Here is a 27,448-nt window from a genome sequence, read left to right as displayed (position 1 = left end):
TGAAGGAGATTATGTTGTGCTCTTTATTGCCAAGAATAAAAACTTTTAAAAAGACAACTCCTGAATCAATAAATATCCCTTCCTTTCTGTACTGAATCTCTGGTTTTCTCCAGGCTTCTCCTGCCAGGCTGCCTAATTAACTACTTTGGGCATGATTCTACCCTACAGGGGTAAGGGGTCAAGGCCAGACCTTCCCTTCATTAAGGCCCTTGCCCCCCAGCACCCAAACTTAAATAATCAGGCTACTGGCAGTGAAGTTCATAACTAATGGGTAGAGAATGAAATACAGGGTTTACCTGGGGCAGGGAGGCAGCCAGGCTCTAACACTCTTCTCTAAGGGTTCTCAAATTAGGGACACTTGGAGATTTGAGCGAAGTGCCAGCAGCCTGGCTCTGGGCAGGGACTGGAAGGGGTTGTAGGCAACTTGAATAAGGGTTCTAACACTCAATCCTAACACCGCAAGTCCAAGGTACAACTGTGAAACCTCCAACTGTTGGACAGAAAGGGTTTGAAGACCTGAAATGACCAACAGAAGAGAGTCCAGCTCAGTGGTTCTCAACAGACTCCCCCAAAGGCACATAAGAAAACGCATTGGAAGGGATGTCCTGGGGAATGCCACTGGCAATGAGTGGGCAGAGCCAGGGACGTGAGAGGTCTAGTAAAAAAACTGTCCTGCCTCAAATGCCAGTGGCATGCCTGGCAATCTGAGCAAAGCTGGGATAGGCCACCTCTTCCATACGGCTCCCTTTCTAGCGGGTACTGACGGTTTGCCAAGAAGCCCGAGCCAACAGCTGTCCACATCCCAGTAGCTAGAAGAGGCTCTGGAGAGACAAATCCAGCTGCTGGCCCAGATCCCTCCCCTTTTTTGTTCAAACAGGTGAGCTGTGCTAGTTTATGGTTAGGACATCACTCTGGATCTCGTGGCTTAACTGGGTCTGTAAATCACTCAGCTTCTTCTTCAATCCAGAGAGGGCTGACAGGACAATGGTCTCAGGGCGCAGAGAGCCACAGGACTCGACGTTGTAATAAAACCTAAGAGGAAGAGTCTGGTGAGAGCCCTCCGCGAGGCAGGCTGGCTCAGCCAAGCGTCGGCCTCGGATCATGCGCTCTCTCCTGGGTGGCTTCAACCTCTTACTAACGGGGGTCCTGCTGCACATTACGGGACTCCAAGGAGGCCACGGCTAGCTCAAAAAGCTACTGGGGAAACCTTAAAACACTTCGGAGTGGATGTGTTCCACATGGAGACAGTGGAAGGTCAAGTTAGCAGTGGCTCACGTTCACTGTCAGAAGACTGGTCACTTCTGGCTCTGGGCAGACCTCTTCTTTGGGGATTGCGCATCAGAGGAGGAGCAGCATGAACAACCGCAGGGCCCCTCATCCCACAGTGACCAAGGGGGATGATCACCTGCCCTGGGACCTGCACCCACCATGGATTCTGCAGCTACCCTTCCTTCCTCAGCTCACGGGCACTGGGACGTGAGGGAAGGGTCTCCCGACTCAGACCTTGCACCAAAACCATACGTTCTTACACACTTCATGTGCTGGCCTGGATCTTACCTCTCTGGCTTGCCGTTGGGGTCGTAGGGAGCCTGTGACTCATCTTCATCCAGCTCTGAGTACTCGCTCTTTGGCCTGAGGTCAAACACAGGTCAGCACAGGGCTGCTACAGCTGCTTTTAGGGCACTATGTCCACAGTGAGCCCGCCCCGACCCCAGTGACTGGGAGCCATTTCCACACCAGCCCACCCTAAATGCCTTTACTCCCAATGAGAACATACCATTCCTCAGGCTTGGGGTACACTGTGTGCCTCAGGGCATTGTCAGGATCATATTCAAAAGCCACCCCTGCGGTAGGGTTCCACTTGGCATGCTCCTTGCCAAAGCCCTTTTTGGCATAGGCTCGAAGTCTCAGCTCCTGGCCCTTCCTCAGCTTGACAATGAGGATGTCTGTGGGGAGAGGTGTGAGTCAGTCGAGGGCCGACAAAGACACCGTCCCCTGAATTGTGACCCGGAATACCACCAGAAGACCACACAATCAGGAAAAACGGCCCAAAGGTCAGCTGACAGAGACCAGGGAGCACGAGAAGCTGTGTCTGGTCTTGCCTCCGTGCTGGCCTGCAGAACGAGCCGGGCAGAGATCCGCATACTCCCCCCAGCCCCTTACCGTCCTGCTCCACGTAGTCATTGGGGTCATTATCTCGGTTCCGGGATGTCACCTGGAGGGAGCCCAAACAGAGGCATTTCTTAGCTGCTCGTCTCCCCCGTCACCTCTTCTGGCAACCATGTTCCCGCACCTGCCGACCAGGGACAGGATGCCTGGGAATGAGGGGTACTAGGACTAAATCTGTGCTGGAGCTGGACTCCAGCCTCTGCCTCACGGCCTGGTGACAGCCTTTTCAGTCAAAACAGTACCCTCTCAAAGGGTCCTCGGGTGACAGAGGGTGGGCACACGGCACAACAATGCTCCTGTCCACCCTGGCTACTGTCCAGAATTATTAGCACTTTTAGGCACCAGGCTCAGTTGAAGGCAGAGGGTAACACAAGGGAAATCAGCATCTTGTAAGAAACCACCGAGTCTGGCTCACTTCGAGCCAGGAGGAGAACAAAGGTCCTGGGTAGGACACTGTGAGACACTGACTGGAATGACCCGGGGGCTGTTGGAGATGAGGTCTCGAGACGTGACGTGACGAGTCTGATCTTCGTTGCACCGCACGTCAAGAGTGAACTCCACTGAGCACTCAGGGCAGAACTCTTCGCACGTGCAGTCCTGAGGCGGGAAGACAAGCAGGAGTGAGCCTATGGAGAGGTGGTGAGCCCTGAGCTCCCTGCTTCTAACACCCAGTTCCTTAGATTTCTTAATGTAAAAGGGCTGCTCTCGGGCTCCAGGCTCTCGTGGGCCATGCCAATCTGGTACACCATTCTCCCGGGCCGCCCAAGTGCAGGCCCTTCCCAGTTAGAGACCACCCGTACCTGTTGACGCCTGGGTTTACTTTCCACCTCCAGCAGCTGCCAGGCCGTCACCGGGGGAGACATTGCTAAACTCTCACCCTGGCCCTCGGAGCACCCTTCTTCAGGGATACAAGGCGTTAAGCAAGAGAATGATGCTTTCACGCTTTAGAGTGCAGCTTCCCATGAACTATGTGGACTAGCTCGGGAATGCAATCATCATTTAAAATAAAATGATCCAGGCAACAACAGTAAAGTTCTTTCAAGTTCTAGACTACTTTTTCTTTTAAAAACAAAGCAAAAAAACCTTTCCATAATGGAAAATTTCATGCATTCACAAGAACAGAGCAAAGCAGAAGAGACTACCACCGTGTAACCATCACTCGGCTTCAATAATTAGCAACAGTTCTTTAAGCAACGACTCTTGAAACAATCCATTCCCACGTTAGGGACCATCTGCTGCAGTTTAACTTCAGGCGAGTTACTGGAATGTAACCAAGCAAACTGTTCGCCCCCTCAGGCCAATGAGGAACATCTAACCTGCTTCTGAGGTTTTTCAGACAAGGAGGAAGAGCTAGAGGCCACACCTGGACAGTGTGCAGTCACACACAGGTGAGGCGGGCAGGCAACCGAGACCCTAATTAGAAATATGAAATGCCTGGGGTGCCTGGGTGGCTCAGTCGGTTAAGCATCCGATTCTTCATCTCAGTTCAGGCCATGACCTTAGTTCACAAGATCGAGCCCCGTGTCCGGCTCTGTGCTCACAGGGCAGAGCCTCCTTGAGATTCTCGCTCCCTTTCTCTCTGCCTTCCACTACCCCCCTTCAGAAATGAATGAATAAATAAGTGATATATATATATATGAAAGAAATGGAAGGGGAGCACCCAGCTGGCCTGGTCAGTAGAGCATGTGACTCTTGTTCTCAGAGTTGTAAGTTCGAGCCCCGCATTAGGAGACAACAAAAAGACAAAAACAAAAACCTACTAAAAAAACACTAAATTAAAGAAACTGGCATGAAAGAGATGAAAAGGTACACAACCTCAAAAAAATATATATCATAAAGGAGAGGGATCTGAGATTAAGAGCCTAAAGAAGTATAACAACCAAATGCATGCATGGATCTTTGCTGGATGACAAAAAGCAAGAAAGGACATGTGAGGGACAACTAGGAAAATCTGAATATTTGAAATACGACAAAATAATGCTAATAGTCTTAAGCATGATGGCATAGTCATGTAGGAAAATATCCTTATTTTTAGGACAAGCATGCTGAAGTAGTTAGGGGAAAAGTGTTATGGTATCTGCAACTTTCAAATGGTTCAACAAAAATAACACGGATAGGAAAAACAAAGCAGATGTAGTGAAATATTAGCAATTGGTAACTAAAGCTGCAAGTAAATGGCTGTTTATTATTTGATTCTTCTAACTCTTCTGTAGATTTTCAGGAAAAACAAACAAACAAACAGAAAAAAGGGGAGGAGACCATAACATCTTTGTTCAGCAAATACTAGAAAAACACTTAATGGATGGAACTGCTAGGTCATGGGGCATGCATATCTTTACCCACGACATTGCCAAACTGCTCTTCAACTGGTTGTACAACTGTCCCCACCAATATCTGTGATGTTTCATTACTTACGAACAAAAATCTGGAAACGTGAAGCAAATATTGCAAAATGTTGGACTATGACAAGCTGTTTGGTGGGAGCAAGAGTACTGGTCAGATGATCTCCACACTTTCCTGTGTACTTCAATCTCTCTTTAAAAAACACAGATTTAGGAGTGCCTGGGTGGCTCAGTCGGTTAAGCATCCAACTTTGGCTCAGGTCACGATCTCACAGTTCGTAAGTTTGAGCCCCACGTCGGGCTCTGTGCTGACAGCTCAGAGCCTGGAGCCTGCTTCGGATTCTGTGTCTCCCTCTCTTTCTGCCCCTCCCCCGCTCACACTCTTATCTCTCTCCCTCTCCTCTCAAAAATAAATATACATTTTTTAAAAATTCAAAAAAAATAGATTTCTAACACATATCAAATTAGCCACACAAAAATGGCACGACCTTGGGAATATTAGAGGATGGGCTGATTAAGGATCACCCAAAGCCACCAAGGGGGAAGAGTCTCAAGCTGTTATTTAATGGAGCCCTGGGGAAAGGATGCAGGGAACCTAGTCCTGTCCCACTCCTCCCAAGTCCAAGGCCTGTTAACATATCACAGGAAGGAAACACGGCCCTAGAGGAAGGGCCACGTTTAACGAGGACCACCTACAAGAGAGGCACATATCTGGCAGACAACAGCCCTCAGGTGCTGCTGTGGGGGACAGTCCCACTCTCTTTCCTTGATCTCACCCCTACCTCTCCCTAACTCCCTAACCTTCTGTTGACTCCCTTCAGCCTCCTAGGCTCCCGTTACTGGGAAAAGACACCCTGGAGAGCAGAGTCTGAACAGATCAGACTCTGAAAAGGCAGAGCCCCCACTGCTTGGTATAAATGGGTATTCTGGTGTATACCCCATCTTGTGTGGCTGGCAGGAGAAACTCCCTGATGCCCCTGGAGCCTGATCATCTGAAGCCTGGCAGGACCAAGGACCAGTGCCTGCTTGGGCTCTAAGGCAACATTTCCATGCTGTCTTTCTAAAAGCTAGAAGGAAAACGTCAGGAAAATCCCTGAGAACTGAGCCCCCTACCCCCACGCACATCCCACCCAATCACACAGCATACCCGGGAGTATTGCAGCTTGTCCACAATGTCGTCACTTGTGAGGGGGATTAGTCCTGGAAGAAACAGAAAGACATTTTAAAGCAGTCCAAATGGTCAAGTCAAAAGGAGAACCTAGAAGCCCCCTTGGGAGTGAGGAGGCTCCCTCCTCTGACACCAGGCACAGCCCCCTCCCTTCCACCTTTCACAACCCGGCACTCACCGAGCCTGTGAGCGATGAACTCATCATGAAGGACTGAAGAGTTGGCATCAATTTGAACCCAGTCAATGGCTAAAAAAAACAAAACAAGAAAGCAGACATGCAGTTCGGCCACCAAATTAAAGACCTCGAGCAGTGGTTCTCAAGATTTAAGAAGCACCTGATGCTTACTAAATTGCAGGGGCCTGGACCAGACTGCCAGAAACTGATTCCACAGCTCCAGTGGGGGCTAGGAATCTGTATTTTAACAAGAACCACATGCAACACAGCCTCCATCCCTACTCAGGCAGATTTAATGCAGGGGGTTCCCTGTCCCACACAAAAAATACTGACTTAGGGAACAGCATGGCACGTTTCTTTAAGCTGAATATTTCTGTGAGAAGCATTTACATCTGCTCTCCGTGTCAACACCAAATCCATAAACACAAACTACTTGGGCACTTAAAAGTTAGGGAAAATTGGGGCACCTGGGTGGCTCAGTCGGTTGAGCGTGTCTGACTCGGCTCAGGTTATGATCTCACGGTTCGTGAGCGTGAGCTTAAGCCCCGTGTTGGGTGCTGTGTTGACAGCTCACAGCCTGGAACCTGCTTCAGATTCTGGGCCTCCCTCTCTCTCTCTCTCTCTACCCCTCCCCGGCTTGCATTCTCACTCTCTCTCTCTTAAAAAAAAAAAGAAAAAAAAAAGTCAATCTCACAGAAGTAACACAGGCCCATATCTCATTTTATGATACAATGACCAAATTACTCAATTTAACTCTTTATTATCAATCAACCAACACGTAAAGAATTCCTTTAATGTGCACATCATACTAAGTATCAAACCCAATTCCTACCAGCAATGAGCTAGTAGGAAGGTAAGGACTGTATTCCCACACACACTTGACTTAAACACATTAACACCTGTATGCAAACCAATTCATAAATCAAATGGCATTGGAGCCCAACTACCAAAAAGGGTGTGGACACTAGGAATGGAAGTCAGAAGAGGACCAGTTAGGACCCAACCCGCTTTGTCCTATACTTTCTATTGTTTCCCCAGGCAAAGTAAGGACCATAAGCCAGGCTTTTCTGACTCCGCCTCCTTACTCCCAATAACCCCCTACTCCCACGTGCCCTTACCCTCTCCTGCGCAGGTGTAAATCCTCTGAGCCTCCTACAAACCAAGCCTTGCCCGCCCTCTGTGATACAGATACCAACACTTCCTCCCTGCAAGCTTTCCCCTCACAAAACTCTGTCCAGACTAAAGACACTTGTCCTATTTTACACTGTGTTATATTTCTGTATGTCTTGTCTCTACCTCAAGCTTCGGAGAATCCTGGAGCTGGGGTCTTCAGATGTCTTAACATTTGTATTCCCCCTGTGGCCTGCAATGTAGCAGGTGATCAGAATCATCCGCAGAACTGAATGCGTGGGGCAAGTGGCATTCAGCCTCTAATGTCAGGGCCGCCTCACAAAGTACAACTCCCTCATTTTACTCATGATGAAACTGAGGCCCAGAGACATGGAGTGGTCAGGGAGGAGGAGGAGGATCAGCACGCCAAGCTCTGAGTTGAAGAAGTGCCTGGGGATTGCCGTGGTGGAAGCCCCACGCTCTCCTTCACCAATCCCTTGACCTGCTTATTTCCTTAGGAGTCTGCACACTTGTTGTAGCAGCCGAGTTACATTCCTTTCTCCAACCCAAACTTGGAGTTGACACTCCGAAAATACCTGTAGTATATTTATAAGGGTGAAAAATACCTGGAGCGACGTGGCTGGAACCAGAGCCGATCCTCCTCCCTCTAAACGCCAACAGCACTGTAGCTCTACTTCTCAACTACTGACCCAAGGCTACCCCGCAGCAGCATCAGCTGCGGATTCGCCTTTCCCGGGCAACCCCACTGTGTGCTCCATCAGGGCAAGAACCCTGCACGGTGCAGCCTTGCAGTCCCAGTTCCTAGCACCCTGCCTGGCACTTACGTGTTCCCTAAATGCGGCTGAAGGACCGGATTCATAAAAAGACATCTACCGGTACTCAACACGAGGCATTTAGGAGAGATTCCGTTACTCAATCCCTGGCCTCGCTCTGCAAGCACTGTTAACGTCCGAATGCCACGGAGAAAAACACGGCACGCAGCTGAACACTTGCCCAAGTTTCACAGGGGCAGTAAATGAAAACGGTGTTCAAACCCGAACACGCAGACTCCCGAACCCATGCTCTTCGCCAACCCGTAGGTTAAGAGTGGACCCAAGTGGCCCTGGGCCGAGGGTACAGGGTCTTATCAAATCTCCAGCACTGCTGTCCTTTCAGAGCCCCCACTACCGGCCCCACCAGGCTCTGGGTGTGGGCGGGCAGCGGCCCCGAGGTGTGTGGGGGCGTGTGTGGGCAACGAGAGGTGGGGTTCGCTTACCTATTATGGGCACCTCGGCGATGAAGACCCTCCGAATGGAGTTGGCCACCCTGAGGGATGAAAACCAATCGGCGTGAGGGCGCCGCAGCATCGACGCCGGCGCCCCGCGCCCACGGTTCCCAAAGCAAAAACCCCGCCACCCGAACGCAGCTCTAGGACACGACCCCCACCCGGCCCGCGCTCGAGCCCCCCGCGCTCCACAGCCGCCGGCCTCTTCCCTCAGCGGCCTTACGCCAGGTCCGTGTTCTCGATGATGAACTTGACATTCTCGTCGGTGAGCTCCGTGATCCGGACGGTGGGCTGGTTGGCATACGGCATCGTGCCCAACCACCCGCCGGAACCTAGGACTTAGCACCCGTGCGCCGCCGCCGCCGCCGTCGCCGGAAGTGGGTCAGCGCGGCCCGCGCCGCTTCCGCACAGACACGCTCACAGCGCCGCCTGCTGCTCGGAGGCCGCGGCCGCTCCGAGCCTGGCGTTTCACACCCCCACCTGCTTTAAGGGCACCAGGCGCAACCACCTTGAGGGGCGGATTTGACAAAACGTGCTCACGCCCTCGATTCCACAACAACACTTCCAGGAATTCATACTGCCAAAATGCCTGCAGTTGTCAGCAAAGATATACGTACCGGGGCGTTCACTGCAGCACTGCTTGTAATGGCAGAAGATAACAAAACTAATTGTCCATTGACGGTTAAATACACGAACATAGGAGTACTATGATGTCTTTAAGAGAATGAAGTAAATCTGCCCATTTACGGAAAAACAGAAGCATACTTTAGCAAAGTATAGTAGAATGGTAAATATATACCCGTACCCTTTCCCTCCACCCCCAAGTCTGGATCGTGCTCTTTGGAAAATGCAGTAAGATACAACGCCCATTCAATGCATCATCTGCAGCCCGTGTAGTCGTGGCGGGTGGATAGGGGCCCTTCATCTCTGCACCCGCATCTCTGCATGCCTGGCAGTGTGCCCCTCACAAGGTGGATGCTCAATAAAGACTACCAAACTCCTCTCAACAGCCTGGAGAAAGGTTTGAATGGGCCTCAAAAGGTGACAGCTGCTCATACAGAGAAGAGGCTCTAAAGTAGAACTTGGCAAGAGCTACATTTAGGGGGCAGAATTAGGAGATAAAGAGTTTGATTTAGCTAGACATGACACCTCTTCCTGAGGCAGAGGGAAAGGGCATGGAGGGGGCCTTTGCTTCATAGCCTGTGTCATCTCAGTAAATTAAGAATTATGGTTGTCTGCAGAGTGCGAGAGGGATGTTATGAAGGATAAGAGAGCATGGGATGAAATTTGCAAGAGCTACCGTAGGGGACCTGCCAGGGTGTCACAATACAAAGAATTAAAGAGGTGCGGAAGGGGGCCAGTGAAAGGCCAAAGGACTGGAAACACTGATCAGCTTGTGACTTCCCCCATCAATACCCAGGGGACCTAGAAAAGACATGGCAAAGCAGGAGACAGACGCCCCGGGCCGAACCGTGTCCCTCTAAAATGATGAAGCCTAACGCCCCACACAATGGCATTTGGAGTTGGGAGTCTTTGGAAGGTTATGAGAGGTCCTGAGGGTAAGAATAGGGCCCTTATAAGAACAGGAGGAGACACTAGAGCTCTCTCTGTCCTGTTGGAACATGGGGAGAAGGTGGCAAGTCAGAAAGACCACTAGGAACTGAATTGGCTGGCACCTTGATCTTGGATTTCCTAGCCTCCAGAACGTGAGAAACAAGTATCTGTTGTTAAGTCCCAGTCTGTGGTATTTTGTTACTGTAACCTGAGAAGACCAAAACAACCGTTAACCAGACTTGCAAAGGGAGCTCAGCCAGTGTATAAACAGAAAATTATTAATGCTAAAGAACGGATCACTGAAATAATTAGTGATAGAAAATAGCAGCCCAGGGAGTAATGGTCAGGGGCAAGGCCACTGTCACCCACACTTACTGAAGTGAAGCACGGGCCCAGAGAGGCAGAGCTGCCGTAATTACCCATTAGCACTAGGCCACACCAGGACCAGAACCCAGGTCTCCTGGACGCCAGCCTCAAGCCTTTTCCACAACACTTCTGTCTCCCTCTGAGGTCTCGGATACCCGCTGTGGCCTAGATGGAAACCAACTGCACAACAAGAAACTGCTTCAAACATATTTATTACTATTTGTACAGACTCTTAACCCTACAACACATGCTGGTGTAATGCGACAACGGCCTGGGTTCATGCCTCTGGCCAGGCTGGGCACCACTGTCCAGCAGGCACCAGTCCCAAGTGAGGCAGCTTTCTGAGGGGTTCCCAGGTGCAGCATCTCAGGACACCAGAAAGGGGAGGGGTGCAAGGAACGCCTGTGTGCACAAGTCTGTGCTGTGCTGGGGATGGGCTGCCACTTTATAAAGGTTTCACAGCCTGACCCTGATTTGGGAGCCCCAGAGATTACTCTAGGAAGGTTAAGACATGATCAAGTATCTGTGAGACCATAGATAGGGACATGCTGGGTTTCTGTGGCTTGAACGCTGGGATGAGAGCCTCATTTTTTCAGTCACACAGTGGTAATGCAGAAAGGCATCAGGAGGCCTGGCTTGGTATTTAGAACTGAAGAAGTAGCCTGATCGCAGGCTACAGCTGTATCAAGTGCTCTGTGGTTTCCAGGTGGCTGTCGTAGTGACTCAGGAGTCCTTCAGTGTTTTCTCATTAACACCCTGTTCCATGGGCGGCACTTCATATCTTTCAAAGCCCTTCCAATATATCTGCAGATTTTCTTCTGGGCACTCTAGCTCACACCCCATCCCGCTCACCGGCGCTGGTTTAGACCGGTCAGGTTCTTGAGCTGATACAGGGAAGGAAACAGAGTGATGAGGCCTTGCCCTGCCATTAGGACTCCAGTGGGAGAGACTGGGGTTTTCAAGGCAGCAGGCATGGCTAAGATCCACAGATCTGACATGCGAGGGGCCTGGGAATCAGCAATGTTTTTTAATGGCAGCAAAAAAAAAAAGAGATGAGGTACTGAGGATCAGAGACTGGGGCTGAATCACTGTCCGTCTTATTAGGAGTTTTCTAGTTTAAAAGATTTGGGAACATTGACACATGTTTTAAGGGTCACAGGGCAGGACGGGGATGGGAGGAGGGCGGGGATGGGAGGAGGGCAGGGATGAGTGAGACAGTCCTTACCGTCACTGCTGCACCCATGAGTCCTTGAACCAGTGCCTCTCCAGTGGACTTTACCTAGAAGGAGTCAGGGTCAGGCTCTTTTAAGCCCCCAGTACAAGCTCAAAGGTGAAACAGGTAAGACAAAAGCGGGGGTCGGGGGTGGAGGGGGGACTCATGAGGACCCTGTGGACTGGAGGAAGAGCCTATGATCACAACCACAAATGGCCCAAGTATGGCTCTTAGGGAAATGGCTGGCACACTCCCTGGGCAAGCCTTCAGGAGGAGGCGGGTGTGCCTAGTGAGGAGGCTTCCCAAATGGCCAGCCCCAACTACCTGCTTGGCAGTGTGGCCCATGTTCATTGCGTCGTTAATCCGGTTTTCCAGGAAGCGCCAAGTGTCCTCGAAGTCTGGGGACGAGTCCTGCATCATTACCAGCTCTGTCGTGTTGTAGATGCCAGCCAGCACAGCTCGGCGGGTATACCAGTTAAACTGCAAAGAAACCCACCCGGGAAGTCACCGCTACTGCTGTGGGCTGGGGAAGTCTGGGGGTTCCTACCCAAAGCCACGGGCACTAAGGGGTCCCTCCTGATCTCTTTTCCCCGCAGATGCATTTGTTTCCCTGCAAGACATTGGTGTTCTCAAATTTGGCTGGGCAACAAAATTACTGGGAGATTAAAATGCAAGCTCCTGGGCCCAACTTCTCAGAGTTTAGAGTCAAGGGGTCTGAAGTAAGTGCAAGGAATCTGGACATCTGATTAGCATCCCAGGCGATTTTGCTACATGCATCCATTTTGAAGGCTGTGAAAAGACTGCATCTTAGGCCGCCTAAATTCTGGGGAGGTTCTCTGGTCAGCCAGTTATGACCAAACCATGGTATGCTCACCAGTAAAGTGAGGGCTGAGACAGGCCCACGGACAGATTCAGAACACCCAAGAGGAGCGAGGGGCTCCAGTCCCTCAGCCACTTCAGGCTGGCCCAGCAAATGGCTCTCTGGAGCACTAACTTAGCTGCTTTGTGTTTTATTCCTTTAATTTCTTTGCTAATTTCATTTTCCCACCAGCTCTGTTGGTGGTGTCCTCCGACATGGGGGAAGCTTATTAAGTCCTTTGTTAGAACTGTGGCAGGAGTAGCTCTTCGCCTCCCCAGCCTGGACTCCACAGAGTACCATTACATATTAACTTCTTTTATGAAGGTATACTTTTTATTTTTTAATTTCCTACCAGAAATATGACAACATTAACAAGTCAGAAGCTATCCTGGTGCCTGTTTAAAGGCTAATCGATCTCTTGGCAAAGCAGGCCAGAAGGGGCTCGGGGGAGGGCGTTCCTTTTTAAGGCAACAGCGGCTCCATGGCGTTCTGTTCACTTTTTTAAAATCAGTCTCATGAGGGACGCCTGGGTGGCTCAGGTGGCTCAGTCGGCTCAGTCAGTTGAGCATCCGAGTTCAGCTCAGGTCATGATCTCACAGTCTGTGAGTTCGAGCCCTGCATCAGGCTCTGTGCTGACTGCTCAGAGCCTGGAGCCTGCCTCGGATTCTGTGTCTCCCTCTCTCCCTGCCCATCCCCTGCTCATGCTCTGTCTCTCTCTCTCTCTCAAAAATAAACATAAAAAAATTTAAAAAAAATAAATAAATAAAATCAGTCTCATGAAAGACACACACTGAGAAATCACACTGCAGAATGTGAGTCTTAGGAGATTGAGGGGAAATGAGTATAAAACGGCAGCCCTGTCACCAGGCCCTCTGATGCTTGTGTCACCAGGAGGGGACAGAGGGAATAATCACTGGTTTGTGGCTCGAGCGTGCATCCTTGAATGAGGACGTAGGTCCCACTATGGCTTGTTGAGGGAGCTTCCTCGTCCCTAGTCTCTCCTTTCCAAGACAGGAGTGGCACTGCAGGCCCACTGAAAGGCTCTGTGATCAAAGACCTTTCACAAACTTCCCGAAGAAATGCTTAACCCAAGCCTCTCCTGGTGTCCTGTGGGTTTGCAGAAAGCACTCACATCAGTGGACTGGTCGCCAGCGTAATGCCACATGTCATCCACCATACTGGTGATCAGGCTTAGGCTGGATGGGATGTTGTGCGGGAGCATGAGGATGCTGAGGGCCTGAGGAAAGAATGACAGAAACAGGTACTGCACACAGGGAACACAGAGCGCAGGTGGATGGTGCGGCGCCTCGCCTCTCAACGGAGGTATGGGAGAGGGCCTGCCCACTCCCCTGCTGAGACCCACCATCTCTGCCCGGTTGGCGTGAGCTCCTGGCAGCTGACAACCCTGGCTACAGCAGATGGGAGCCAGGGGCGGCCCCTACCCTCAGCTGGCCCACTCAGGTTCTCCATCCCCGGCACGTGGACTTGGAAATGCAGGCAGCCGGAGGGTCCAGACTGGTCTAAGAGTACTGAGAGCAAGGACGGTGGAGGGCACCCCATTCTGTAACACGGAGGTAGAAGCAGAGCTAGGAGGAGGGTCTGGGGGTAGTTTCTAGGTCCAAATCCCAGGGCCCAGCAGCGTTCCTGCCCCATGGCAACCTCACAATAAATTCCTCCCTGGGGTTTTGCTTAACTCAAGTTGGTTTCTGGTATCTGAAACCAAAACTCCTTCAACTAATACAAGCAATAGCACGACCCAGAGACACTTCCTTAGCAGACATCGACTCTTGAGAGTACAAGGTCTTGTCACTTTACCAACTCAAAACTCCACCGGCTGTGGCCTGCAGGAGCTGGGTCAGAGGCCCTGGCTCGGCTGGAAGTTTTTTCTTATCGAAGTAGCCCAGAAGAAAACGTGCCGAGTCAGGAGGCAGTCAGGGCCCAATACACACACTTCCACTGCTTTGACTGCAAGGTGGAATGAGTCAGGCCAGAGGTCTGAAAATCCAGCGTGGCAAGCACAGGCAGGGGACAGGACTCCGCTCTCGCGATACTCCCTCCACAGGCAGCCTGGGGTTAGGCGCACCGCTGCTGTTCCAAGGTCTGTCAACTGACTGATGGGCGCTATTGCTCAGTAGTGGGTGGAGGACACTAGATGACCCCTGCTGCCCTCTCATTCCTGATGTGCTTGGACTCCATTTTCTTAAGTAAGAGAATGGCCCACACTGTGATATGCTTTGAAACAGGAAAAAGGAAGCTTCAGGAAAGGGGACAAAAAGCCTTGGAACGAATACTCCAATTTTCAAGCATCACATCACAACTGGAAAAGACATCCCAGTCCTCTGAGATCCAGGACACGACAGGCCTGTTAATGACGATGGCCAATAAAATCTCATTTTCTAATCTCCTCCATGGATTCCTCCTCACTGAATACCTGGTAGCACACTCAGGCCACCAGGAGCCAACACGATGTGACCCAGTACGCAAGCCACTCACACTTCTAGGAACTGAGACCCAGATGGCTCAGTTACTCCCTCTGGCACGCCCAAGTCCGCACTCCCTAGCTCTACCAAGGGCACGGAGAATCCCCAGGTCTGTGCGGATTAATGAGCTAGCTTCTGAAGACTGTGCAGGGTCCTCCGAGTGCAAGGCGCTGAGAACTAAGAACACGATGCATTGGTGCCCTGTAGCCTAGATATGGACTCTGTACCCGGGGCCAGTGCTCAATGTACGGAATCAGCATTCTCAGTCTGGTTTCCACTGCGTCCCTCAGGAACTGGTCTGTCTTCCTCTTCCTGGAAGGGGAAAAAGAAAAGAGTGTGTCTCTGGGTCAAAGGCATGGGCTCGGGGCTATCCTGCTTACTCGGCGCTAGGGAGGAGGGTCCCACCAGCTCCTGATGCTGGCCTGACTACAGCTGTCACAGAGAGGCAGCTGTGTTCCAGTCCCCTCAAAGCAGCGGGGCTGCTCAATGCTCCTCTCTTTCGGCTCTGCCTGGATTGGCCTCCCGAGACTGTTAGTGGGGCCTGAGCCCCCTGATCCTTAACTGCCACCCTCAGCAAAAATGCCACAGGACTTACTCGGCCTGGCCCAGCTGCACCAGCTTCTGCTCCTCTTCCAGCACATGAGTGAGCCGAGCATTGCACTGGGTCACAAAATGCAGTACCAGCTCACTGCCGTCATTCCCAAACATGCTGGCTGCTGCAGTGGAGAGACCCAGAGACTACAAAAGGAGACAGAGAAAACAGGAAAGTGGCAGACAAATGTAGTGGACATGTGTTGTCTGTTCCTCACCAGCACCTCTTTTTCCAGTAACAGCAGCTTGATTTTTAATGGGATAACCCTATTCTTCACCCCTGGTCCGTGTGATCTGGGTAAAGCTGACCAGCAATCCTCCATCCTCCATCAACCCTTTGGTGTATTTTTTTTTTTTTTTTTTTTTTTTTGGGAGAGAGGGCGTGAGTGAGGGGCAGAAAGAGAATCTCATGAGGGGCAGAGAGAGAAGGTGGGGGGTGGGGAGAGAGAGAGAGAATATCCCACGCAGGCTCTACACTGTCGGCACTCACCTGAAGCAGGGCTCATGAACCAGCTCATGACCTGAGCCGAAGTCAGATGCTTAACCAACTGAGCCACCCAGGCACCCCCTTTGGTGTGCTGTAAAGCCTGAGATCCAGACTTGGATAACTGGAGCTCACAGTGACTAGCTCAGGCACATGCACATGACCAAATCCAGGCCCTAAGAGGCCACCTCTGGACTTTTGCTAGTGCTCACAGAAAAGAAGTGCTCTCTTTCCACTGGGGCTGCTGAACCATTTTTAGTCCTGCGTGGGAAGCCTCTGCTGGGAATGAAGCTCACAGAGAGGAAAGCAAAGCAGACAGGATGGAGAGACGATTCCCAGCAGCACAACGGAGCTACTTCCAGACTTTTGTTATTAAATGAGTCTGAACACACCCTTGCCTGCTCCAGCCAATCAGAATTGAGCTCTGACACTTGTAACCCAGAGTCCTAATATAAAAAAGGGGGCTGGGAAGAGCACTCAGCTCTTCCTCACCAATTCACTTAACCTAAACCTCTTGGAAATTAGGCCTCTCTGTTGTAAAAAAAACAAAAAACCAAAAAACAAAACAAAAAACAAAAAAACCCCAAAAACCAAAAAACATTTTTCTTTTTTTTAAATAAATGTTTATTAATTTTTAAAATATATTCTTTTTTTAATGTTTATTTATTTTTTGAGAGAGACAGAGCATGAGTGGGGGGGAGGGGCTGAGAGAGGGAGACACAGAATCCAAAGCAGGGGCTCAAACTCACGAACCATAAGATCATGACCTGAGCTGAAGTCAGACACTTAACCTACTGAGCCACCCGGGCGCCCCAAATGTTTATTCATTTTTGAGAGAGACAGAGAGAGAAGGGGAGGGGCAGAGAGAGGGGGACAGAGGATCTGAAGCAGACTCTGCACTGACAGCAGAGAGCCTGACGCAGGACTTTAACTCACAAACCATGAGATCATGACCTGAGCTGAAGTCGATGCTTAACTGACTGAGCCACCCAGGCGCCCCAAATGCTTATTCATTTTCGAGAGAGCGAGTGAGCAAGGGGGGCAGGGGCAGAGAGAGAGGGGGGCAGAGGATCTGAAGTGGGCTCTGCACTGACAGCAGAAAGCCTGATGCAGGACTTGAACTCACAAACCATGAGATTGTGACCTGAGCTGAAGTCGGACGCTCAACTGAGCCACCCAGGGGCCCCAAAACATTTTCTTTTATGAGTTGTTAAGGAGTTAACAATGCCACGATGGTCCTTTGCTCTTCCTGATACGTGGCAACCATCGAGCATCTACTGGAGGCAGAACTATGACAGCACCAGGGAGAGAGGGAAGGGAAGGAACAAAAAAAGTACTAACTATAAATCCCTCCAATTGGGAGTGGAGAAAGTGCCTCTGTTTTGGTGGAAGTACACAGCCTTTATAGAGGGCAATTTGGCAGTATTCACAACAGACTTGCAGCCACATCAATACTAATGGCAACTGATGTTTACTGTGTCAGGCACCCTGCTAAGCATATGACACACACGATCTCACTGTGGCCTCGGCCACGTAGCAACTCCAGCTGGTGGGTGTTATCCTTACTCGTTTTACAGATGGGGAAACTGAGGCTCAGAGCTCGTCACCACCAGGCTATACTGGCTCTACTATGTATGTAACAACACCCTCAAAAATATACACACTCAGGGCTCCTGGCTGGCTCAGACACAACATGTGACTTTTGATCTTGGGGTCGTGAGTTCAAGCCCCACATTGAGTGTAGAGATGACTTAAATAAATATTTGGAAAAAAAAACATACTTTCTCTCTCTGGACCAGGTGGGGAGTTATTGTCTCAGCCTCCGCTTTGTGATGCAGGGGCCATAGTCCACAAGCCACACTTCCAGCTCCATGTTAGGCTCTGCCCATCCCATCGCTGGAGGGAGACCGTGAGGCTAGAGGAGGAGGAAGGGTCCCTCTCCTTCCTGTGGATGTCCTGTCTGCTGGCGGCTCCGTAAGCATCTCCCCAGAAGCCGCCTTCACCCAGGGGCAGCACTTCCCTCTGGTGGCCTGGCCCTTGCCGAGCTGGTCTGTACCCTTCCCAGAACCCCACGAACTGGTTCCACTGAGCCACCATCACGTTGGGTGCCAGCCCCAGGGGACCCTCTCTCTAAACTTAGAGACAGCATCACTGGCCAAGTAGCTCCTCCTCCTCACCTCCACAGGGACTCTCCTTCAAGCCTCCCATTTTAACAAGTCCAATTGTCCCCTTTGTCTCCTTAGCCCTGGAGATGGGAGCTAAACCCTGTGGCAACCTCCGTAATACCCTAAGGGCTTCTTTTTATCCTGCCAGTTACCTGGTTACCAACTTTACACCCCGTTCCCCCTTCACTGTATTAAGTTCTATTTGAATAACCGGTGTAGCTTCTGTTTGGTCTGATACACCACAAAATAACAACTCCATTTCTCAAAATGCACTTAAATGTTGTACAAATAGGTTTAGAATACTAAAAAATTGGAAACAACCCAAATGTTTATCAATTGAAGTCAAGTAAATACAATGGGTATTATGCAGCCACCGTGAATAAAGATATACACAGGACACAGTGAAAAAGACCAGTTACTGTAGACTAATGCAGTATAAGATTTTTCCAAACAGGGGCGCCTGGGTGGCTCAGTCAGTTAAGCATCTGACTTCGGCTCAGGTCATGATCTCATGGTTTGTGGGTTCGAGCCCCATATCGGCTCCGTGCGGACAGCTCGGAGCCTGGAGCCTGTTTGAATTCTGTGTCTCCCTCTCTGTCCCTTCCCTGCTTGTGTTCTCTCTCTCTCTCTCTCTCTCTCAAAAATTAATAGCCATAAAAAAAAAAAAAGTTCTAGGACTGTGAATATAGGTAGCTTTGATATATAGTGATTCTCTCCCTTTAAAAAAAAAAACAAAACAAGATTTTTCCAAACCATCCTGTTACATTTCTGTTCCACCACTTCCTGTAATAATTCTTTCTAACATCCTCTGCCACCCTCAAACCTTTGTCTCCTCTTACCCTTTTTAACTTCAGGTTCATGAGACAACCACACCTACTTCACAGGGAACAGAAGCTGTCCCCTGGGAACTCCCTTAATATTCTAAAAACTAAACCCGTAGCTGTCTTCTCCAACCTCACCCCTAATACATCAAAGGCCAGTCCTCGCACTCATTTCCCAGATCTCCTAATTCTTGCCTTGAAGGGGCTCTGGACTTGGGATTTTGCCACTTTCTCTCATACCTGTACTTCACCCTCGTTTCTGTGCTCTCGCCAGCGTTCAAACATGCTCACCCTTCCATCCAATTTCCCCGCAAGCTTGGGGTGGGAGACGTGAATCTGGAACTCCTTTGCTTTCTGTTCTCCCTGTGCTCTCACAGGGAGGTATCTGGCTATGCTTGACAATTCTGTGCACCATGGCCTCCAGGTGAGCCAACGGCTTAATCTAAAGCAGCCATCTGTGCCAACGCAGGAGCAAACACCGTCAGTCTTACTGACAAAGCAAGGCGTGTTGGTCTGCCCTCTTGCATTTTCAAACACCAGATTTCATCAATTTTAAGATGCACCTATTTTTTCATTTCATTTTATTTTTATGATTTTTATTTTGAGGTAATTTCTATACCCAATGTGGGGCTAGAACTCACAACCCCAAGATCAAGAGTCACACATTCTACCAACTGAGCCAGCCAGATGCCCCCCTACTTTTTCATTTAAACATTCAGTGTGAATCATGCAATTGACAACGTGCCCCAGTTTAATAGGTAGCATTTTTTCTTTTTTAGTGATGCATAAAATAATGGCACTTCTTACAACCACTGCTGTCTTAGAGTCAATGAAATGTGGTAACTGTGATCATAGGCAACACCTATGCCTAAGGGGCTGCCTTTATAACCTAGCTCGCAAGAACCAACTCCATGGTATAATCTTTCTGTATTAAAAGAATAAAGCTATTTTTACCCTATTGGGAAAACACACCCTGCCCCAACCCTGTAGCAGTGAGGGGCTCTAAGCTGGGCCATAAGAAAGCATGAGGCCCTCTGCTTTGGCCGGTGTGACTCCCTCCCGGTCCCCATCCCCCCTCCTCCTATACACACCTGGGCTCCTTCCGCGATGGCCTCTGCTGTCCACCCGTGGGCAGGCACGAACTCCAGGGCTGCGGTCAGGATGCGGTGCTGCAGCTGCTCCTCACTCTCATGGTCCTCCTCCTCCTCCTCACCGCCCTGATCTGTGTACCTGAGACCCAAACCCAACAGACACGTGGGGACGGAACCCAGCACACCTCATCTCACTGCCGGCTGCCTAACACGCAAAATGCGCCTGACCGGAAACCGGAGGCTCTGGGCCTCCTCTAAGCGCACGCCGGGAAGACACTTACTTTTCACCAGTACTGATGTTTCAATGCCAACAGAACAAAAATTCTATCACCTTTCTCCTCGCACACAGTCACTGAGACAAAGGATCCCGTGAGTGAGGAGGTCATGTCATAGGAAGGCAAATGCTCCCATAGCCCCCTGGATTTCTCTGTTTACAGCCCTTAGCACACTGTTTCTTCATCTGTGTTTGTACCAAACGATAACTCCATGAGGACAGGGACAACAGTTGTAGTATTCACAGGGCCTGGCACAAAGGAGATCCTCAGAACATATTTGCTGAATGGAAATGAGAAGCACTTTAATCAGGAGACCAGAAAAATGATGGGAACACCCTAATTTCAGAGCTAGCAGAACTTCTCAGTGGCAGAATTAAGAAGAAAAAATATCTAATGGAAACGTAAACTATTTTCACCTCCCTAGAGGCCAATTTGGTCCCACACATGTAACAAAATTTTAGATGTGCGCCTGCTTTGATTCAATGCTCCCCCTGCTGAGAGAATCACACACTTGATCACATTTTTTATAGCAGTGAAGGAAATCTAAATATTCATCAATAAAAGATAGGTTAAATAAATTCAAATTGTTTTTAATGTTTATCCTTGAGAGAGTGAGAGCATGAATGGGGAAGGGGCAGAGAGAGAGGGAGACACAGAATCCGAAGCAGGCTCCAGGCTCTGAGCTGTCAGCACAGAGCCTGATATGGGGCTCAGACCTACCAACGGTGAGATCATGACCTGAGATGAAGTCGGACGCTTAACCGACAGAGCCATCCAGATGCCCCAAGATAGGTTAAATAAATTTTAATACTGCCATTTGCTGGCATAGTATGCAACCATGAAAATCATACAGACTGAGAAAACATTAAAAATGTACTATTGAGTGAAAAAACAGGTTCTGGAATGGTGTACAGTGTAATTAATCACTTACAGTATATAGATTTACGTATGGAGTATACTTAAAAAACATCAAAAAAGGACATTTGCAAAAACATTAGAGTTTTTTCAGGGTTTGTGATTTCTGGTAATTTTTGCTTTACTTTTATGAGCTTCTTTACTTTGATTAGATATTTTAGAGTGTACAAGCACAATTAAAATATAATAAAAAAGCAACAGTTTCCTTTCAAAGATAGCCTAGAAAATGATGGAAGGTGAAAAGGAGGATAAAGAGGAGAGAGGAAGGACAGACACACCCAAGCATGCAAAATGGCCAGAAATGGATGGACTGCGGTCCTGATACATACCTGGGGGGTGGACGAGGGGACTCTGGCTTGGGTTCTTCTGCTCTGTGTGTCTCAGGATGTTGCTGAGAAAAAGACGGGGGAGGTTGTTGCTTCTGCTCATCTGAAGACTTTAGTTGCACAGCTGAAGCACGGAAGGCACGTGACACCACGGCTGACTGGCAACGGGACACTGAAACAAGAACGGGGCTGGTCAGGCAGGAACACTTACCAGAGAAGACTCTTTGATGCCCCAAATGGCGTGAGGGATGGGGAGAGGAAAAGCAGGGCTGAGTCTACTCCAGAACCACTTATCTGAGTATTGAGTCCCAGACAAAAATCTTCGGTAAACTGGCAACCTTGACACATGATGTGGTGGCAAAAGCATGAGCCAGGGAACCGAAGACCTGGCCTCTGGCCTTTTGCTATCGTTTGTTCACTGTATGGTAATGGGCTTCGCCCCAGTGAGCATGATTTTTAAATATGCAAATTAAGAGTAAGAATCTGTTTGCTCACTGGGAGTGTTGTGAAGCCCAATCAAAAAGTGAAAATGACCTGAAATTGCTACATATTTATATTATACCAAGAGCACTGGACTAGAAATGAGGCCTGAGTACTGATTCCTATAGTATTTATATGGTGTCTTCACACAGGTCACTAATCTCTATTTACTTACTCATTTAATTCATTTGAGCGAGAGAGACAGAGACAGAGTGAGTGGGGGAGAGTGGCAGGAGAGAGAGAGAATGTCAAGCAGACTCCATGCTCAGGGCGGAGCCCAACATGTGGCTCAATCCCATGACTGTGAGATCGTGACCTGAGCTGAAACCAAGAGTTGGATGGGATGGTCAATGGTCAACTGACTGAGCCACCCAGGCACCCCACAGGTGTGGGGTTTTTCTCATTGGGAACACCTGCAACACCTCATTTACTATGGGAAGGGCTTTGGAAAGTCCAGGCTCATACTCCTTTTTTTCTTTCCCAACATTTTATTACAGAAAATTTCATACAAGTTGAAAGAACTATGGCATGAACACCTGTGTACCCACCACCTAGGTTCTACATATCTATCACACTCTCCCGTCATCCGTCCATCTTACGTTTGATGCATGTTGTAGACCTCAGTATTCTTCAGCTCCACACATTCTGCGTGCATGTCATTAACCAGAGTTCAGTATTTATTTACTGGTGTTCTACTGAGCTGGTAGTTCTATACAATGAAATACACAAATCTTAAATGTGTCAAATCTGAGTCCTGACAAAAGTGTACACTTGCATAACCTGAACCCCTAACGTGAAGAATAGTATCATCACCCCAGAAAGCTTATGCTCCTCCCCGGTCATTCCCCCCTCCCCCACCTACACTGTTCTGAAATTTCCACCCTGTCCTGTCCTAGAATTTCATCTAAAGGGAATCATACAGTATATCCTTATTGTGCAAAACTTTTTTTGCATAATATATGGTTAACTGATTAGTGTTTTTGTGGAAATCAATTGCTACTTTTTATTGCTGAGTGGTATTGCATTAAGAAACACTAGTTCTGTTGATGAACACCTGGGTTGTTTCGGCCTAGTCTATCATGAATAAAGTTGCTGTAAATATACTTGTACACACCTTGTGGTGGACATATGCTTTCATTTCTCCACCTAGGAGTGGATATGCTGGGGCACAGGCATTTCTTTAAACACATTTGGACTGGAGTTCTGTATAACAACAACAGAAGGACATTCGTGTCTTAAAAAGAAATCTATGGACTAACTCGGGGAACGATGATGTTAAAAGAAACACAGAATAGGGGCACCTGGGTGGCTCAGTTGGTTGAGGCTCAGGTCACCATCCCAGGGTCATGAGATGGAGCCCTAACATCGGGCTCTGCACTAAGCTTGGAGCCTGCTTAAGATTCTCTCCCTTTCTTTCTCTCCCTTTCTCTCTCTCTCTCCCCCCCATCCCCTCTCTCTTTCTCAAAAAACAAAATAAAACACAACACAGAACAGTAGGTGTAAAAATATCAGTATTTTAGTATTTGTACACACACACAAAAATGGAACAAATACTCATAAAACTTCGAATAGGATGGGAGAGGTCCCAAAGCACGACCGTGGAAACCACCGCGGGGCACAAGATTTGATGAAATCCAGGAGAATATAATTTTATTAGTTGTATGTTTATGTTAATACATCAATGTATACATTCTATTTATGGAGGTGACACTGGTTGCCCATTTACAGTAGCAATATAAAGCTACCTCTTTTAAGTAAACGTCTAGTATTAAGAACTCGAGTGTATAAACAAAAATACTATATTGTGGAAAAGGTGGGACAATATCATAGAATCAATCAAGTGAAGAGATGACCGACTTAAGAAACAACGGACTAGGGGCTCTCTGCGGCCGTTTCCAACTCTGACCCTGAAGTGGCCCTTCCCGGGGACTTGGCGGTGAACTTACTGACAGACTCGGTCTGGGTCTGCCAGGCTGCAACTGCCGAACTGTGAGACCCTGGGCACCCACAGCCCTCTCTCTGGGGCTCCGTTAACTTCGTTAAATGGGAGAGACAGGCCCCGCCCCGCCACTCCTGCCCTTCACAGCTCAAGAATGGGGGCTTTCCAGCCAGGCGGCCCCTTCGAGCCCTGGACGCCAGCGGCTCCGCGCCGATGCCCTTCACCTCACCTTGCTCGTGGGCCGCCACGGCGGCCTCTTCCGCCCCGCACCCAGCCCAGGTCGGCTTCGTGCCCCCTCCCTGCTCCTCCCCGCTCCCCGGCTCGGCCGCCCCCTCACCGGGCAGGCACCGCAGCTGCAGGAGCCTCCAGCCCGCCCGGCCGAGCGCGCCTGACACCGCCGCCGCTGCCGCCGCCATCTTGGAAGCGGGCACGCCTCCGCCAGTGACGCGGCGGACACCCGCGAGCTCGCCAAGGCCACTTCCGCCCTGCCCGCGCTCCCGCAGAGTCCTCATATCGCGAGAGACGCGAGGTGCGAAGCCGGCTGCCGCGAAGAAGCCGGGAGCGAGCCCCGAGAGGCAGGTGAGCGTCGTTGAGTTGGGGCCCAGGAACCCGATCTCCCCAGCTGTCCCCTTCCGGCCCATCCTCGCCCCTGGAGCCTCTTGTTTCCTATTCCCAGCCCCGTCCCTCGGTGGACACGGAGCCATGACCACCTCCCAGGGGATCACGGCGGGCTTTTGCCCGGGGGAGCCCGTATGGGGGGCGGGGGGGGGGTGCTGGCCGGCCCTGCCTGTCTCGGGCTCCTGCGCTGTGGTGGCTTCTGACCTTACCGGGCTGCCTCCTCTCATGCGCTGCGGGCCCGAGGTCTGAGGCTCCGAAGTCAGCGCGCTGAGAAGGAGGAGCCTTGACCTTGCGTCCCCAAGACATGGGTCCTTCAAGACCCGCTTCTGCTAATAGCCAGCCGTTGTGACCTTGGACCTCAGGCCCTCGTCTCAAACACTGGGGGAGCCCCTCGGTCTTTGGGGGAGGTGGGGTACTTAACCTCCAGGTTGTAATTTTGAGCCAGTGACTTGCCAGAATCTCCAAAGTGTGGAGTTGGTGTTATTAAATAACAGAAATGTAACCGAGTAACTTTTAAAGATCTAATTGGCTTTATTGAACAATTCATGAATTGGGCAGCATCCCATCCCAAGTAAAGGAAAGGTTTTTTTTTAAGGCAGAGGGGGTGAGACAGGGAAGTTATAATGGGGGGAGGGGATTATTTCAGGCAAGGGGACAGAAGGGGTCTGTTAGATTACTTTACTAATGCTGACTGTAAAATTCCAAACTGACCCCTTAATTGAGATTACATTCCTGGAGAAGGTTGAAACCACAATTAAGTTAGCTGTTAGTTTCGGTTTGTTGATGATGTGTGCTTAGCACAAGTGGCTCCATTTGGGGCCTGTGGTCATCTTTTCAACAGTATAATTTAATATTTCCCAAACTTGCCAGATCAAAAGAACCATCCAGGATGCTTGCTAATAAATTGGGTACCCAGGTCTTTCTCCTGGAGTGTTGATTCAGTACATCTGGGTGCAGTCCAGGAATCTTATTTTAGCAAAGCCCCCAGGTGACTCGTAGACTCTGCAAGTTTAGGAAAGGTTGGTGGTGTCCATTCTGACATTAAGTGCCGATCTCTGAATGACTCAGGGAGGTCATGGCCCAGGCACTAAACTGAAGTGTAAATGCAGAGTGCCTCACTGTGATATCTGTCATCAGGGAAGGCTTCATATTAACAGGGAAAAGTACATGGTTTCCATGTTAGGAATAACTGATGACAGGAACAAAGCATGTCATTCTGTAAATTTTGTGTTTGCAGTTAGACCCTTGTCTTTGTATCTCTTTTGCACAATGCTTATCAACTAGTCTTTTCAAAACATCTTGCCCTCCCCTGCCTGGATGTGGAGAAAGCCCTTCTGAGCCAGAACTACTCCCCAGATGTTAAAATTTCAGATCCACAGCTCTGGATTTCATTAAAACACTACTGATCTGTGAGGTTTTGTTTTCTGAGTTCTGTCCACCGATCCTCAAATGAGCCTTTCCTGTGGAAATTCTAGCTCTGGGGTATCCTTCCTGAAATTCTTAATTCTTGACACATACCTAATTGTCCGGAGACAGTCTTCCATTTTCCTTTGAGTTTCTTGTTTTCTTGCCGATTATCACCTCTTTTACTCTGTGTGTGTGTGTGTGTGTGTGTGTGTGTGTGTGTGTGCGCGCGCGCGCGCGCGCACACACACGCTCATTACATTTAAATGTTTCCTTTTTGAGAACTTTCAGTATTTTTAGAAGTTTTTAGCCACCTGACTTAAAAGGATTGATCCTTGGTAAGAACTGGTATGCAAACTTCAATCTTATTTTTTTTTTTCTTATTTTTTTTTAAATGTTTTTATTGGGGGGGGCAGGGGCAGAGAGAGAGGGGTGGGGGGACAGAAAATCTGAAGCAGGCTCTGTGCTGATAGCCCAAGCCCGATGAGGGGCTTGAGCTCATGAACTGTGAGGTCATGACCTGACCCAAAGTCGGTTGCTCAACTGACTGAGCCACCCAGGTGCCCCAATCTTTTTTTTTTCTTTTGGCTCCCTTCATCCTTCAGAGGAGCCAAATGCCTCAAGATTTGATGTTTATTGGATACCTTAGAAATAAACAAGTGCATCTCCAGAAGTTGTTTTCAGACGTCTGCTTTCCCTGCCTGCCAGTAGCATTTTAGAAGAGCCATGGGCACTTGTGTATAGCAGGCAGTGCTAGAGCAGTGCTTAACAAGGCCAGTTACGTGACAGTGCCTTCTTCAACTCCACCTCTTTTTAGATATGAGACTGAGTCACACCTGTAAGTATGTTGACTTAGGTGCCGGACATTTTTTCCTTAGAGTTGCTTTAAAAAGGCAGATTGACAGCCACACAGAACTCTGACGATGACAGGTATCACACTTTGGCTTTTAGATACTTTAAAGAACGTTGTGTCCCATTTTATTCGGAAAATGCTGGCCGAGAGTGGTGGCTATGTCTGCGTTTTGAGGGTTAATGTTTAGTAAATGTATTTTATGAGCTCCCTCTTGCCAGAGAAGATTAGTTTGGGGGGATATGGAACGCAAAGCATTTTACATCCTTCTAATGTGCTGACACAGTCCCACTGGAGTAGTGTCTAAGATGTCATAAAGCGCAGCTCTTCTGTGTAATTCTAACAGTGAGAAGGAAGCTTCACATCTCTCCCTGGGGAGTCCTCAGTGGGCATAGCTGAGGAGAAAGAATAGGCTTTTATAGGGACTCTTTGAAGCAAAGGCAAATAAACTGGCCACCAAAAACTAAGAGTTCTCTTACAATATTATTTTGTTGAGCTCTGTGCAGCAGACCCTGCTGAGGATCTGCATGAAATATGTTTTGCATATTCTTATCTTCTCATTTACTTCGTACAGCAGCCTTGCAAAGTAGGAGATTATTATTCTTTATTGATGGGAAAAGAGGCTAATAACTAACCCAAGGTCATGTAGCTACTAAGTAGACAGTCTAGTGGTCGATAGAAGCCCAGTTCATCTGTATTCAAAACCTGTGCTCTGTAGAAACTGCCTCCATTTAAGGTTGCTGAAAAGGTCTAGACACCTGGCTTTTT

General features: G+C 49.3%; 3 protein-coding genes across 3 annotated transcripts in view; 1 reads left to right on the top strand and 2 right to left on the bottom strand.

Moving 5' to 3' along the window:
* Nucleotides 1-5: 5 nt before the first annotated feature.
* On the bottom strand, nucleotides 6-8,631 carry POLR2C (RNA polymerase II subunit C). The gene is made up of 9 exons (XM_060650696.3): nucleotides 8,473-8,631; nucleotides 8,241-8,290; nucleotides 5,858-5,926; nucleotides 5,659-5,711; nucleotides 2,638-2,766; nucleotides 2,164-2,215; nucleotides 1,778-1,946; nucleotides 1,558-1,632; nucleotides 6-1,032 (listed from the first exon to the last, which is right to left on the bottom strand). The coding sequence occupies exons 1-9, from the start codon at nucleotides 8,556-8,558 to the stop codon at nucleotides 888-890; spliced, it is 828 nt and encodes a 275-aa protein (XP_060506679.1). The 5' UTR covers nucleotides 8,559-8,631; the 3' UTR covers nucleotides 6-887.
* Nucleotides 8,632-10,364: 1,733 nt separating this feature from the next.
* Nucleotides 10,365-24,464, bottom strand: COQ9 (coenzyme Q9). The gene is made up of 9 exons (XM_060650697.3): nucleotides 24,146-24,464; nucleotides 21,393-21,561; nucleotides 19,874-20,012; nucleotides 15,317-15,459; nucleotides 14,949-15,033; nucleotides 13,374-13,478; nucleotides 11,707-11,862; nucleotides 11,395-11,448; nucleotides 10,365-11,053 (listed from the first exon to the last, which is right to left on the bottom strand). The coding sequence occupies exons 1-9, from the start codon at nucleotides 24,447-24,449 to the stop codon at nucleotides 11,018-11,020; spliced, it is 1,191 nt and encodes a 396-aa protein (XP_060506680.1). The 5' UTR covers nucleotides 24,450-24,464; the 3' UTR covers nucleotides 10,365-11,017.
* Nucleotides 24,288-27,448, top strand: part of CIAPIN1 (cytokine induced apoptosis inhibitor 1) — a 17,020-nt gene continuing 13,859 nt past the window's right edge. The window contains exon 1 of the mRNA XM_060650698.3: nucleotides 24,288-24,387. The gene's annotated coding sequence lies outside the window, so the exon portion shown is untranslated. The remainder of the gene's footprint in view (nucleotides 24,388-27,448) is intronic.

Source organism: Panthera onca, chromosome E2 (assembly GCF_046562875.1).
Source record: "Panthera onca isolate mPanOnc1 chromosome E2, mPanOnc1 haplotype 2, whole genome shotgun sequence".
NCBI lineage: Eukaryota > Metazoa > Chordata > Mammalia > Carnivora > Felidae > Panthera > Panthera onca.
This window is presented reverse-complemented; position numbering and strand designations above follow the sequence as displayed.